Source organism: Penicillium psychrofluorescens (genome assembly GCF_964197705.1).
Source record: "Penicillium psychrofluorescens genome assembly, chromosome: 5".
In the NCBI taxonomy this organism is placed as follows: domain Eukaryota; kingdom Fungi; phylum Ascomycota; class Eurotiomycetes; order Eurotiales; family Aspergillaceae; genus Penicillium; species Penicillium psychrofluorescens.
Window position 1 is genome coordinate 2864284 of NC_133443.1, and position 15002 is coordinate 2879285.

At 49.9% G+C, this 15002-nt stretch overlaps 5 protein-coding genes across 5 annotated transcripts; 1 reads left to right on the forward strand and 4 right to left on the reverse strand.

The window, feature by feature from the left end:
• Window positions 1-523: 523 nt before the first annotated feature.
• On the reverse strand, window positions 524-2275 carry PFLUO_LOCUS8354 (uncharacterized protein; the record flags this gene model as incomplete). Its single annotated transcript, XM_073786080.1, has 3 exons — window positions 524-1585; window positions 1675-1983; window positions 2039-2275. 3 exons carry the CDS (start codon window positions 2273-2275, stop codon window positions 524-526), a joined length of 1608 nt encoding a protein of 535 aa, XP_073642371.1.
• A 1603-nt stretch (window positions 2276-3878) lies between these two features.
• On the forward strand, window positions 3879-5379 carry PFLUO_LOCUS8355 (uncharacterized protein; the record flags this gene model as incomplete). Its single annotated transcript, XM_073786081.1, has 2 exons — window positions 3879-4739; window positions 4804-5379. The coding sequence occupies 2 exons, from the start codon at window positions 3879-3881 to the stop codon at window positions 5377-5379; spliced, it is 1437 nt and encodes a 478-aa protein (XP_073642372.1).
• A 1458-nt stretch (window positions 5380-6837) lies between these two features.
• On the reverse strand, window positions 6838-8400 carry PFLUO_LOCUS8356 (uncharacterized protein; the record flags this gene model as incomplete). Its single annotated transcript, XM_073786082.1, has 3 exons — window positions 6838-8109; window positions 8168-8320; window positions 8374-8400. The coding sequence occupies 3 exons, from the start codon at window positions 8398-8400 to the stop codon at window positions 6838-6840; spliced, it is 1452 nt and encodes a 483-aa protein (XP_073642373.1).
• A 3034-nt stretch (window positions 8401-11434) lies between these two features.
• On the reverse strand, window positions 11435-12714 carry PFLUO_LOCUS8357 (uncharacterized protein; the record flags this gene model as incomplete). The annotated part of the gene is made up of 6 exons (XM_073786083.1): window positions 11435-11536; window positions 11609-11670; window positions 11734-12148; window positions 12206-12266; window positions 12319-12355; window positions 12435-12714. 6 exons carry the CDS (start codon window positions 12712-12714, stop codon window positions 11435-11437), a joined length of 957 nt encoding a protein of 318 aa, XP_073642374.1.
• Window positions 12715-13016: 302 nt separating this feature from the next.
• PFLUO_LOCUS8358 (uncharacterized protein) lies at window positions 13017-14879 on the reverse strand (the record flags this gene model as incomplete). The annotated part of the gene is made up of 4 exons (XM_073786084.1): window positions 13017-13140; window positions 13210-13932; window positions 13990-14816; window positions 14877-14879. 4 exons carry the CDS (start codon window positions 14877-14879, stop codon window positions 13017-13019), a joined length of 1677 nt encoding a protein of 558 aa, XP_073642375.1.
• Window positions 14880-15002: the final 123 nt, after the last annotated feature.

Genomic DNA, 15002 nt, shown 5'->3' on the forward strand with positions numbered 1-15002 from the left:
CAGTTCTATATAATTGATGGCCTAGAACCTATTCTCAGTCAGACTTGGTCTACTTTCAGAGAGTCGGATGGCCATTCAGACACTGGGTGAATATGAGTCACCTTAGACTCCTTCTTAATTCGTTTTGTACGATTTTTTCTGGGTTTGTCTTCAATCTTTCTTTCAAGGGCTGCATGCCTTTTTACTCACTCTACGTAGCAAGGTATTTTTTGCCTTGGCTCATTCAACGAATCTTCTGCATTTATTGCAAAGAAAACTGATTGATGAAAATGATGTCCGCATGTTGAGCGGAATACAAAGATTACGTAGAAGGAAGCAGGTTTTTGTAGCCCCCATAGTGCGAATGGGATCATTGCCTGCAGACAGTCCACTCAACGCTCACGATGCCTTACGATTTTTAAGCAATGCTCCAACTCTGGAGCTCGAATGTTTTCAAGCAGCACATACAATTATTAATTCTGTGCCTGCAGCTCAAGGTACTACTCTGTTCATCATTTACATTGTTCACCAGTTCCCTTGGCGCTCAGTCGTTGTTGGTAACTTCGACATGCTCTGCAAAAGTCTTCCTCTCGCGAAGATTGTCGGTCGCATGCTGTTCCTTATAATGTTTGGTGATTGCCTGGGTACCCGTCAAGAGCTCGTCGCCATCGAAAATTTCGCCGATTTCCTCAAGGCCCTTGCCCTTAGTCTCTGGCAAATACCACCACGCAAATGCGCATTCGAAACCCAGAATGGCACAGGCGACTATGTAGTAGCGCCAGCCAATGCTGTCCATGGCGACAGGGTTCACATAACTGGTAAAAAAGCTGGCTGTGTACCCGCAAAATTGGAAGATCATAGCTGTTTTGGACCGGAGAGAGAAGAGAGAACACTCCACAACATAAGGCACGGTGGCGATGGCAAAAGGTTGGTAGCCAACTTGGAACAGGAAAATCATAGCGACAACAGCCAGCTCGAGAGGGTGATCCGTGAAGTTTCTCTGCTCATTAAGAGCCGAACAAATTGTCCAGATGATAAACACAAGAAGCATGACAGTCATACCAAAGGTGATCGATCCTCGTCTGCCAAAACGGTCGATAAGCATAGCAAAGAATACCGAGCAGCATAGCTGCCAGATAGCCGCTATAGCGTTAATGAGCAGCTGAGTCTCTGGATCTGTGATGCCGATACTATCAAGGATCTTGGCGAGGTAGTATCCGGTCAGACCAAGGCCGGACAACTGAGCAGCGTAGCCAATAAACAACAAAATCCAGAGACGCTTTCGATTTCCCTGTGTGCGGATAAACTCTTTCCACTGGATAGCCTTCTGCTTCTTTTCCTCTTCCAACGTCGCCTGAATTTCAAGCATTTCGAAACGAATCAGTTGGGAATTATGATCGCCGCCCGCATGATATTTGGCGAGTACATTCGTGGCCTCTTCATGTCGGTCCTTGAAAACAAGCCAACGAGGAGATTCCGGTACAAAGATACTAAGCACCAGCTGCAGGATTGACGGAACACCCTGCAAGAGACTGGGTAACCTCCAGCTCCAAGAGGAATCCATTTTGAAAGTGCCGAATGTAGTCCACGCTGCGATCAAGTAGCCCTAAGTAGAAGTGCCGCGTTAGCTTCGCCATACTATTGGTAGACCTGCAGGCATAACTGGCATCCCATTCGGCGAATAGCGAAACTCACCACAACCCACTGTGTCATATATAGAGAAACAATCTTTCCACGATGGGTTGGATACGCGACCTCCGTCATCAGCTGGGGAGCAGCGACGGCCACGAGGCCGGTACCCAAACCGATAATAATGCGGCCGGCAATGAACATGCCCAAGCTTTGGGCACCAGCCTGAAGAGCAGAGCCAATAGTAATTAAAGCTGTACCGATTGTGATGGGTTTCTTGCGTCCGAGGATCTCGCACAACTGGGAGGAGAAGGTAACGGAAACCAGCACACCAATGTTGATAGCATTGACCATAGTGCCCAGCTTAGCACCTTCCTGTCTAGGGTATTAACAGACTGGTCGAGGACCCGAGACACTTGGGCGAGCTTACCGGGTTACCAAACGCAGCTTTCCACGAAGGCAAGGACTGCATGCCGTTCAACATGCTACCGTCAAACCCACAGGTAAACTGAGCCAAGAAGGCGCAAAGTAACAGCAGATTCAGCTTGAGCAGGTGTGGATACTGAAACCACCACTTTTCGAGTTTAGGGGTAACGTCTGCCAGGACAAGGCCCTCGAACTCATCGAGGGCGGCCAGATCATGTTTCGCCTCCTCAGGTTGTGACATGTTGGCGGTTTGGAGATAGCAGCTGACAGAAATGAAAAGGTTTGACGAAAGAGTAAAGATCCAGGACACTCGACGCTCGAAGAATTTCTTTTCTGCTGGTGCAATCCGTCAACGACGACCCTGGTCTTGCAAGGACGTCGACCGCGCGCGAGTTTATATTAGGTGCAAAACGATAGAGAGCAACGACTCCGGGACGTTGTCTCGCCGCCGTCTCCGCGCTCGGAATTCCGGGATAGCACATGGAGGCGACAGGCCGTCGATGTTTGGCAGTCTGTCTAGCCCAAAGCCAACGGCGGTCAAGTGGGTCGAGCTCGGAAATTCGGGGTAAGGACCGGAGCCATCGTCCAACCCCCCTTTTCCAGCACCACATGGCCACGCCATTGGTAGTGCCAAGTGGGGCAATAATTGCCGCTACTGGCTAATCGATCTGGTTTTTGCTATGAACTATAGCGGTGTCACTCGATTTGGACTGGCCTGACTGATGCACCTCTTCACCGGCGCCAAGCCGACACTTGCGCCGATCACTTGGGATTCAACCACGCCTACGGTGCCAACAACTTCTGCAATGTAAACGCACATAAAAGGGATTGTGGTAGTCGTGGATTCAATTTAGGCAAGCTGTGGCGATTTCTAGCACTTCTCACCATACAATACCGAGATCACGTCTTTCGGTTGCCAAACTGTCGATCCGGAATAGACACTTACTGACTTATGGAAAGGAGGAAAAAGAGCAGCAGGAAATTGAGTAGCAGGAGAGAGCTCGGTTGTGATGAGTGATGTGAGGGTGATGTGGATAACAGTGGGCGACGATAGTCAAGTGAGAGTATTTCCCATCAGATGAGATACCGAAGAAGGCCAGGAGGGAAGGGAATCAGACGGCCCAAAAGAGGAGATCTGGAGAGCGAAGACACCGAAAGAAAGAAAGTGAAGAACGGAGAGGGGAGAGAGTTGATCAAATAGTCACGTCATCTCTTTAGCCTGGACTCCTACGAATACTAATACGCAGCAGAGCAATTCGCATTGGAACAAGTGAAGGGCCAGACACACGATGAGAACGGAACGGGCTAGTTGGGAGCGCTCATGTTCTCGATGAGGGGCTCCCCGTGATCTGCTTACTGTCCCCAATATTTACCACCTAGGCTAGTAGAACAGTAGAACAATCCGAGATCTGATAATATGTAGGTGTACATCATGATTTAAGGTTAAAGAGGAGGAGCTTGCTTAAGTAAAGACGCTAATGTACGACCGACCCGCTGCACTAGTGACTTTCGGGTGTCTACTCTATCCTCGCACCGGAGGCTCTCCGGCAATTCCCCCACCACCCGGAATCCTCACGACGCCTTTCTGCAACGGGTGTTCTGCTAATTCAAACATAGCCAAGGTTCAATGAGCCAGGAACACAGGACGCGTGAAGTAAGTTTCCCCGTGGGGAAAAACTTTTGCCCCCGAAACCGGCTTGACCACTGCGCGAAACGCCCATGTCTAATTTCCCCGCACTGCGTCAATTTGCTCGCTTACAAAGAACCTCCCCCAGAATTGCGAGCGCATCACTATGTGAACTTTCTGTCGTGCAAACTACTGATATCTTTTTCGACTGGTCTAAATGCCGACTAGATCCACCCATACCCCCGGCGGCGAGCCTAATGGCCAAGAGCCACCGGAAAAATCCAAGCCCGATGATGAGGTGCCCGCCTGCCAGTCCTGCCGCAAGAAAAAGGCCCGATGTGATCGCGCTCAGCCTTGCTCGCAATGTGTACGATTTAAGGTCGCTTGTGTATATGATGACCGTCGCATGAAGCCTGGCCTCCGCGCGGGCGCGGTTGACCAGCTCTACCGTCGCATCGAAACCCTTGAGAATATGTTTCTCGGCCAGGAGATGCTCTGGCAGCAGATGTGGCAATCGCTTCATCCTAACCGCCCTCTTCCTGGACCTACCGACCGGCCGACCGATATTTCCGATCTGGCTCAGCGACGTGAGCAACTAAAGACATCTCTACTTCAACCTGTGTCTCCAACAACGCAGATAAACGGGTCAAGTGAGCCCCATAAAGATGCCGTGGATACGGAAGCAGATCTACGTGCAGAAAAAAGACGACGGATAAAGGACACGACTCCATCTACCCTGCCAATTGACATTGACGGCGATATCTCGGCGATTTTGCCAGTAGATGTCATGACCGAGCTCGTAGACTTGTACTACGTGAACATCCATCCTTGGATACCTGTTCTACATGTCGCCAGATTCCGCGAGCGGATGCAATTGCCAGACGAACGCCCACGTATTGCTTGCATCCTTCATGCGATCATTGCGGTCTGCGCACGTTTCTCTCAGAGTGCATTTTTACGGGAGGAGAAGACGAAATCACGAATTGCGGAGAAGAGCCGACAAAAAGTTATACTTGATAGTACCGAGTCTTTCTCCGTCGAGAACCTGCAAGCCTTGGTCATTATTGCATTTGAAACTGTCAGAATTGAGCTTCCCCCACCTCCAGTCGTCTCGTTTTGACTGCAAACTAACATCAATGCAGATTGGCCGCGGCCGCGGGCCTTCATCATGGTCCATTATCGGAAGTATGGTTGGCACAGTGGAGCAACTCCAGTTGAGCGTCGAGGAAGATGTACTAAACCGTGCAACAAACCCCGGCGAGACACTCATTCGGCGCATGGTCTTTTTGAATCCCTCTACCTCTTGGAGCGAAGCCGAGGAGCGTCGTCGGCTCTTCTGGACCGTTTTCCTGATGGATAGGTTTTGTAGCGTATCAACGGGCTGGAAAATCAGCCTCACCAGCGCCGATGTGAAGCGTCGCCTGCCTTGTGAAGGTGCCCTTTGGGAGAAAGAGCAGGAAGTCCGTGCGCCGTACTTTGGGATCTCAGATTCGAAGGACACAGCATTTAGCAGTTCAGTTGTCAACAGCGACCGGGAGTCGATGAATGGCGAGGACCACGACGCTATCGGTGCCTTTGCATATAATATTGAAGCAACCGAGTCACTCGCATTAGTGACAAATTTCTTTCTTCATCATGCTTTCATCGTTGGGGATGCCGAGAAAGCCCAAAGATGGCTGCTGAAATTTAAGGAGCTCGACTTGCGACTTATTCAGTAAGTATTGGACCCATCATCAATATTTTTTGCTATTGTTTACCAACATATTGTTTGTCCCAGATGGAAGTTGTATCTGCCTCTGAAGTGGCGAGAGGCCTCCGTGCTTAATGATGATGGAGTCATGGATCCGAATCTCACCCTGGCCCACATCACTCACAACACTGCTGTGATACTATTACACCAAGGAATTGCCTATCCGCCGGCACACTGGCAGTCTTGCCCAATTAAACTTCCATCTGCCTCATCAGCAGAGACCTGTCTGGAAGCCGCATCTGAGATCGCAACCATTGGCCACCAGTTCTTATCATTCTCGCCAATATTCACGAACCCCCAATTTTCCTTTTGTCTTTTCATTGCGGGAAGGATGCTTCTGGCACATGCGAGATATAATCAAGTTCCTATTCCTCCCACTCTCGACACCTTAATCGCAAGCCTACTGGAGATTTCTCAGAGGTGGACGGGATGTAGTGACACCACTTATCCCGGAGGCGATAACCTTGCCTCGAGCTTTGCAAAGCGGCTTATTGAAGCCCCAAGCAATTTAATGGCTGCCCCCCGTCCGAGCCTCGACATACGACAGACCGCATACTCGGACGAGTCAAAAGACCAGCCACAACAGCAACTCAATACCAGCACAGATTCTTCCGTGGCATCTCTATTCCTGCCAAAGGCTGCAAATGCCATATCTCCATCTCGAAATATGAGCAGGAGATCGATGCAGGAATTGTCCGACTTCGATCCATTCAGTTTAGCTTTCCCTCCACTTCCGCCAGCGTTCCAGCCGGACTTTATTGGACTTTCGAGATCCGATCCCCTTTGTATCTATGCCCAAGCAACTGAAAGCCAAGCACCTTCGTCATTGGGCCTACAGTCCTTGCATAATCAGCAATCTACCATGTGGCAAGGCCACACGCTTTATACAGATGGTATTGTGAGTCCACAGGAGGACATGTCCTATGTACTTAGTCTTGGGTCTAGCCCCGGCCAGAGAATTAGCCGCTATGGTGGGCCACAGATTCAGGATGACAGGAACCTGGGAACTGGGCGAAATAACAATGCAGTGGGCACTTGATAGCACTACATTCTACAAAATCGACATCAGTCCCAACTGGGCCATCAAAACAGAAAAGATCAAAGTTTCAGAACCTAAACTCTGCTTTAATAGATGTTAAAGATAATAAATGCAAAATTCCCGATCATAGAGCCAACGAAGATCAGCATTTAATCGGTCGTCTGCTACGAAAAGCGTTTCGTGGCCTGCCGGGACCTCCGCCAAAAGATCTAATTTTCTCACAAGATGACAGGCGGACACTGGATGTTAGGAATAGGCAGTCTTTATTTCATTCTGAGAGCAATGTGCAATTGGAGGTGAAAATTGGGAGCAAAGTGAGAGAAATTGAGCAAGTGCGTGGAGCACCGAAAAAGGCGGAAGGCTTTTCGGTGCGACGTTCGGGCACGATTATCTTCTATGATGGATTGAAAACTGCGGTGCATCGGCCAGACCCAACTCGAGAAGCATATTGCCGAAAAGAAGAAAGTAATAGTCGGCGTAGACCAGCCCATGGTTGGACCAACGCCTGGGCGCAAACTCAAAGTTGTTAATAGTTGCTCCATCCAAAATAGTGTCGCGGGACTTTGAACCGGAAACATCCACGACAGATAAAATATCGAAGCCGTCACCATTCTTGTCGTCAATATCACCTTCGTGAAAAATAGCAACTTGCGAGGGATGCTGGGTAGACTCGAACCGAAAGGTCGGTGGGTTCAAGAACTTTGTGACAGTGGCATCAACAATGCTAATAGCCTTAGACAGATAGTGATCAGCTTCTGGGGTGTTTCTGAGCGCCTTATAGATAAGCAGCATGCCACAAGCGGCGATCATAGCAGCCGAAGTATCCCGTGGGCTGGCCGCAGTAACAGGGGCACAAAAATCCCAGTATGGTACTCTATCTGCTGGAAGATTTGCAATAAAATAATCAGCCAAATCTTTCGCCGTGTTAAGGAATGACGAGTCTGCCGTCCATTCAAAGGTCTGCATGAACCCTAGAATCCCCCACGCCTGCCCACGAGCCCAGCAGCTGTCATCGTCGTACCCCTGATTCGTGAACTTGGCCTTTACGTCCCCAGTCTCTGCATCAAAATTAACCACGTGGAATGTGGTATTATCTTGGCGGATATGGTGTTTCTGCGTCGTGCGTGCGTGCGCCAGAGCAATATCGTAAAGTGACTTATTTGAAGTCTCTCGTGCCGCCCAGAAGAGAAGGTCCAAGTTCAACATGTTGTCAATGATAACCAGAAAATCCTGTGATGGGTCTGTGAACGAGTATCGGTTCGTGATGCAGACGTCCCAGCTTTGAAGGCATTTCGTGGTAGCGTTGAACCGACTAGCGAGCGAGTGAGCTGCCATGGTGAGAGTGTTGTATGCAGCCGGATCACGATAGATGTTCCAGGCCTGCATGGCCCACGGTGCGATCATGAAACCCAAGTCATGGGTGTCACGCTTCAGTGCATTCTGATGCAGGTTGGCTGTCCATAACCGACACAGGTACGCCATTTGAAGGGGATGAGGACAGTGTTGGTGGTTTACTGCCTGAGGATGTTTAATTTGACGTTCGTGGATGAGGTACAAAGATCCTGGGAAAAAGCCGGAGGTCCAAAAGTCGAGGGATCGGTAAACGTATGTGGTGCCACCTTCACCGGTGTATTCAGGGTAGAGAACCGGTGGCTTACTCTGTTATTAGATGAGTATCTGAAAACTGTCAAAAGGGCCTTGCTTTGCAATGACCTACGCTTCGAAGGGCTTGGGATGCGACATTCCACAGCTTTGCCATCACGGATTCTGAAAAGAGCGCCTCAATCACCCGTTCTGTCGGAGTACGCGTTGACTTCTTGATGCCATTTGTGACATGCTGTCCGGATTTTGCCCGCTTTGAACTTGGTTCCTAGCTAATATATCAGATCATGTTACATTGCGTAAATGTAAATTTCAACATACTGTGGTGAGTTCATCATCCAAAGACATGGTGGAGCGCTTCAGGCAGCTAGAGGAGGCTCTTTCGTAGAAAAAGAAACGGACCGATCAAGGCTCAGAAACAGAATTAGATTACTATTTGTAGCAAATTTCATTGGGATTCTTATTCATCTTTGTCAATTACACGACGAGGACAAATCCTCGCGGAAATACCCGGCATCTCCTCCGCCACGCGAAGGGCGGATGTATTGTTTCGGTAAAGTAACGTCGAATGTATAATTCATAAATGTGAAGAATCACCATATGCTGATCGGGAGAGCAATATTTGCTAGGTTTGTGATGAGTGCCCAATTGCGACTCTCAAGCTCTAAACTTCCAACAAACGGAATTTGGGCATCTATAGGGTTTGAATATTGCTAGCTTTTTTCGAACATTATCCGATGACAGTCAACGTAAAACACCCGAAAGGATAGTGATCGAAATACACCCGTGTCTTGGCCACCGGAGCTTCTCCCGGAGACTCTCCCGACGGTAGTTCTTGTCCGGCCCCACTCGCTAGCTAGCGTGAGAACTAGCGCACGGTTTAATTTATCGGATTTTCTAGGCCTAGAAATCTTTGTACATATTTGTGTACAATTGGTGGTGGGAAGGCTACTAGCAGTTTGGGTAGTGATCGGCTCCCAAAGTAAAGGGTGAGTACTTTCAGAGCGCCTAGAGCGGAGCGCTAAGCACCAATTCATACCCGACAGTAGAATAATACCTAACTTGCCTTCGACTGTGATTTTGTGACTAACTAGGTCTAAGTCGTTCAAGGTTTTGCTTAAAGAATAGCTCTTTCTATTACTTTGAACAAAATCGCTTGTACCTTAACGTTACTACTGAAGAAATTTATTCTAGAATAGTCGTTCCTAGCGAATCAATCCTACTAACAATACCATTTTGAATATAAGCAAATATAAATTTGAACTCATTATTATGCTCAAATTATCGACCTCACAATTCGGCCATTAATAGCTGCTGAGTGTATGCATCCCAGTTGACTTTCCTCCCAGCCTGGAACTCCTTCAGTCCATAGGTCCCATCGGCTCATTGATATCGGGCTATTCCTAGCATCGGACCGCTCTTAGATTGCTCGGTCCGCGCGTCCCGATTTTGAATGCTCTGTCCAGGGTCTAATGACTTGTTCCCCGCATCGAAGTGCTCTCAGCAATTATCGGATGCGGAATCACTACCGTTTTTACCTCCAAAGCACTTCAGATATTGTCAACTCTGTGACAGATGCATTTCAATGGGGCCTACGCCGGCTGAGCGGTCCGAAATAAACCTTACTTCGCGTGTAAACGGAGCAGTGCAGTACAGTACTTAATTTTGCACTGTGCGGTGATGGCGGCTTCTGTTCAAACAGTGCCTAGGTTACAGTAGAAAAGAGCCAGATTGCAATCATGCGGTTATATAACAAGCTATAAGTCAAAAGTTTATTGTAGTTAAGATGATTCTACCCCGTCACACGTGTCCGCTTCGCTTCGGGGCTGAGAATCGATGTAGCCGTCTCACATGTAGCGAGGTGAACAACATCAAGAGAGTTTCCATCCTATCTCAAGGTGTCAATCCTTACACATTGCGACAGCCAAAAAATTCAAGCAGCTCCACATACCTTTCTTTCAACAGCATCACCAACCCTTGAACCAAGAATCCTTTCGTTATTTGCGGCGCAAGACCCTTGAACAGCCTGAAAATGCCCTCATGTTGTAGTATGTAAAGAAGAACCTCTGTAAAGCTCCTGAAAGGCTTGCCTTGACGTCCTTCTGGTGGCTTGGATTGCAGCATAGTCTTGGCAACTATGAGCGGATGGGTAGTAATGGTTGCCAGAACTTTCGAAAGAGCACCAAGTACTATGGAAGAGAACGTATTGTCAGTTAAAAGCAACAAATGATCAGCGCAAATGGCCAGATGAAACATACAAAATGTATCAAAAACACCGATCTCCCTTTTCAACGTAAGCAACCTCTCTCTCAGCCACTGGTAGACACCATATGTGATCATCGGGTTAACGACGAGAATTAAATTGACTTTGAGCCCTCTCCACAGCCCTGTCCAGCCGTCTTCGCTCTGCACGATCTCCCTCATAGTCTCCCACATCGACGATTTCTGATAGGCACATTTGCTGGTTTGCTGTCGGGTGATTATCACAGCGATGGGGTTGGTGCACAATTGAGCCATGGCACCACCGACAGCACCTAGTCCAAGCTCCTTGATAATACCATTTGTGTCTGGAAGACGGAAAAATTGAAGGGCAGAGCCATGAAATCTCCGCGCTGCTTCCGACCAGTAAAAGTATGTAAAGTTCATCGAGGCTGTGCCAAGAATGGAACTGCTCAGCCCGCTGTATAGACCGGAGATACCCTCATCGCGGAGGATTTGAAAAATTGCGTCCGCTGCATTTTCAAAAGTGTCGCTGGCAGGAGAGACGGAAACCTCTGCATCTTCAGTCCCTAGCTGCTTTCGTCGCTGGACTTGTACTTGCAATCTTGTCTTCACGCTATGACGATAATTAGGAAGACTAGCGGGAAGAGAATGAGATTGCAAGAGACGTACACATCAAGTGGGTATACGATGACATTCGCCAAGATAGCTGCTGTGGTTCCAGAGACGGCCCCGTCCCAGGGCGACGGACGGTGGTTGCGGCTCATATTGAATATCCTAGCAGCACGTTATGAATTATTTTGTTTAGGGATAATGCAATTTACTTCGGGCTACCTTTATGTCCTTTCCACTGGCGGGTACCAAAAACCATCGGGCCGCACGGTGCGGACCGAGTTAACCGAACGGACAACTTGTTTTCAACACGACAGAGTTCCTGGGTGCCATCTAGTTATTGAAATATCGCTAATTGGATCTAGCTCGATCCTGTCAGGCTTACATCCTTCTTTTCTTTGGCGACTTCGATCTCATCATAGAAGAACTCTGCTAGTAGGGCTACTCATCTTCGAGATCGAATCTTGATATACAAAGGTACAATAAAAGCTCCTGAACTGTGTTGCTATTCAATCTCTCTCGGCAATATTAATAGAGCTATGGTCCTTCTTTACAGATATACCGGCTGGTCCAAGTCATATTTACCACCAATAGATAGTTGAGGAATCTGCGCGTATTTAGACTGCAGCAGAGCCCTAGTATTTTGCAGAACCTATCCAAAAAAGAATACTGAGGTTAGCAAATGATCAACCATACTGATATGATCCTTGTGGGTCATTCTCACCTGCACATAACTCTGGCGCGGATTGGCCCTCATGGTGTTGATGAAAGCCCACGACATTGCGCCTGGGTATTCATGTCAGCAGCCACACCTTTTTAAATTGTGAAGTATGCGATCCAAACACTCACCTGTCGCAAGACCCTGCATACTCGTATCGGCCGAAGTTTGATCGTCCGCACACCCACTAAACATCCACACATCCTTGCCCTCACTGCGCCAATCCTCGACGAAATTCTCATCCGCGAGGCCATTCTCATCAGAGGGCGCATCCGGGTGCTGGAACTTATGCAGCAGGGACGTTCCGTGCTCAATCAGCGTCTGAACATCGTGGACCTTCTCGATGGAGAATCCGCCGTGGAGCAGACCCTTTGCCTCCCTGGCTAGCGAAAGACCCTCTTTGACGTTGCCCATCATGTTCACCCGGCCGTCGGCATCGGGCTTGAACACGTAGGGCAGCTCCACTGCTGAGCCGGAGTGGCAGCAGTCGAAGAGGATTGTTAAGCGGCACCGCGGATTCATGGGGGAGACGATCACTTTGTGTAGCTTTGGGGGGGTTTGAGTGAGCGAGTGAATCTCCTAGGTAAAGGTGCGCTAACCTACCGTATCGCTCGTGATCTGTCCATGTTGTTCGAAATCAATGGGACAGATAGTGTCATCGAAGCTACCCGATGTCAGCACAGGATGTCTTGATTGAAGGAGAAGTCAATCCATACCCAGAATCTCGGTCCCCATCCGGATCTCGCACTTGGCCTATTTGTTTACCATCATGTCAGAACATCTACTCCACAAGGTCACCCAATTAAAAAAAGAAAAAAGACAGCTAGCATACTCCCATGGCCAGAATACGACAACCACAACGAATCACCCGGATTATTCCCCGTAACCAACCACCGAAAGGCAGCCAGCATATTGGCGCCCGTGGGGAAGAACGGCGAGCCGCGATTCTGCGGCTTATCGGTCAAGATGACCATTTCTCGCGGGTCCGGGGAGAAACCACGTTCGCGAACCAGGTATTCGCGCACGTTCATGGCGTCATTTATGCAGCCATTTAGCTGGTGCTTGGAGCCGGTGTAGTTGATTCCGATCAGGAGGGCCTTCTTGCGGGGCATTTTGGAGAGGATAGCTCAGGGTTTCTGAGGATTTCTGCTGTTTGGTAATTGTAATCACGAAAGAATATCGAGGCGGAATCAATAATAGGGGGGGTCAGACAATATATAATCATTCGAGGGGTAACTTACACTAAGCCTGACTTGGCTTAAATAAGCTTTCCGGGACGCCTACATTTTCGATTCATAGCAACACATCTACATGTACTGGTCAAGTATATAACGAAAAGGTCATGTCATCGTTTACGGTCATAAAGATATGGGGAAATGCATGGGCCAAGTGCCCGGAGCAAAACCCAAAGCACTCATCTAAAACTCCCAGCCGGAAAGAAGCGAGGGCCCGCGAAGCCGTGGGCGATGATGCTTTGGATGTCAATATTGCCGTCGCTGCGGGGGCTCCATAGTTTGATGAGAATGAATCGACCAGAACTAGAAAAGAGGTCAGTACGCTGCCCAGGAAAAAAAAAAGAAAAAAAAAGGGCGCAGACAAATACATACGGTGGAGGATCAAACTTGATGCTAACCATGCTCTTCTCGCGCTCGATAAAGAAGCGCGCGTGCGGTTTCAGCACCTCCGGACTCGATGGATTGCTCTCATGTGCCGCATCTGGAGCCGGGGCAGGGGGAAGGGGTGGGACGGGGTCGACGAGGCTGGGGCCCTGCCGACGTCTCTGGAGCTCGCGTTCTTCGGCAGAATATTGACGGCGCATGGACCCGATGCGACGTCGAAGCTCTATGCGGCGGCGGGCAAACGTGCTGAGGTTGCTGTTGTGTCCATCCTCGTCGTCATCATCGCTCTCGCTCTCATCGCTGTCGGAACACATGAGATCGGACGATTGGTCGGCTTGGTTCATCCTCTCGAGCTCGGAAAGGGGCAGGACATTGAGATCCTCGTTTGCTTCGGGTTCGAGAAAGCCAGTCTCCTCCGAATTCTCATCGTATTCCGTTGTTACACGGAATTCTGCCTGCGGGTCGTTGGCCTCTCGGTCGGTAGCGGGAAGCTCAGGGTCCGACGCGGACGAGTCAGGCCCCATCAGCACCGTACGCTCGAGGGATTGGAGAGGGGATCGATATGCGGTAAGATACTCCTGGGACGGCTGCATGCCACTCCGGCGGTTTCGACGCCGCCGTCGAGTGTTGGAGTACTGAATCTGGTACTCCGCCGTGCGCGCGAGCAGCTCATCCGACGTCATCGACACGAATACCATGCCTTCTTGGATTCTAGGTCAAAGTGGGTCAACGCTTGCTAGAAAGTCAGATGAACAGAAAGAAACGTACGGAGCATCAAACCCGGTTCTGGGAGCCTTGATGACAATTTTCTTCAAGCAGAAGGGCGCCTCGCCGCGGTGACGTAGAACTAGATTGCATCGGTCCGACTTGGTACAGTAGACCGACTGGTCACTTCGCAGCACATTCTCCGGCAGGGAGCTGTCCCCATCTGGGTCATACATCCCGCCGTCGCAGCTGGCAATCTCCATCTGCAGCGCTCCCGGAACCACCTGGCCGTACTGGCCGTAGTTGAAGCCCCGCAGACCCTCCCGGTTATCATCTGCATCGAGCTTGCGGCGTTTCAATCTCCCTCGACCCTCACGACTCGCATGAGTTGACTGTGGGATCAACGACGGTGATCTGGGCTGGGATACCGCCTCGTCGAGAAGTGAAGCAAAGTCCGGGGGGTCCCGATGTCGTTGGCGGTCTTCTGGTCGAGCACGACGCCGGAAGGCCCGGCTACTGGATCGTGGTTCCATCTCTTGAGCTGTCGGGGTTGATGACGACGGTGAGGAGCGTTCGGAGCGGAGCTGATCGTGCCAGAGGTTGCGGATTCGTTCTGCTGGGTTGCCGAACTCAAACTGTTGAATCTGCCGGTCCACTGCCGCACGAGCCTGCTCGAAGTTGCTTCGATCGCGGGTTCGGTCGAGATGATGCTCCTCTTGGTTCAGCGTCTCCAGGGCTCGGGTGGTATTGTAGGTGCTGGTTCGGTTACGCTCCGAGTTCACCAAATTCCGAAGGTGTTGCAGACGGAGCACACTTGGAGGCAGTGGTCGCTCGTTAGAGCCCCGAGATGGGCGGCGGGACGAAGCAGGGGGGTAATCGTAATTGCCCGACTTTCGCGGTGTTCGTTAGCTAGGAGGGTGAGGGAGCTGGGTGATGATGCAATAACCTACCATGCTTCAGGGCCCAAACGGATAGACCAGGGGTATAGGCTAGCAAATGTTTGCTTTAGGGAGACAATCCAGAGATAAAGAGGCAGAAAGAGCCCAGGACGAGCACAAGGATGTCTCGTAGGAGGG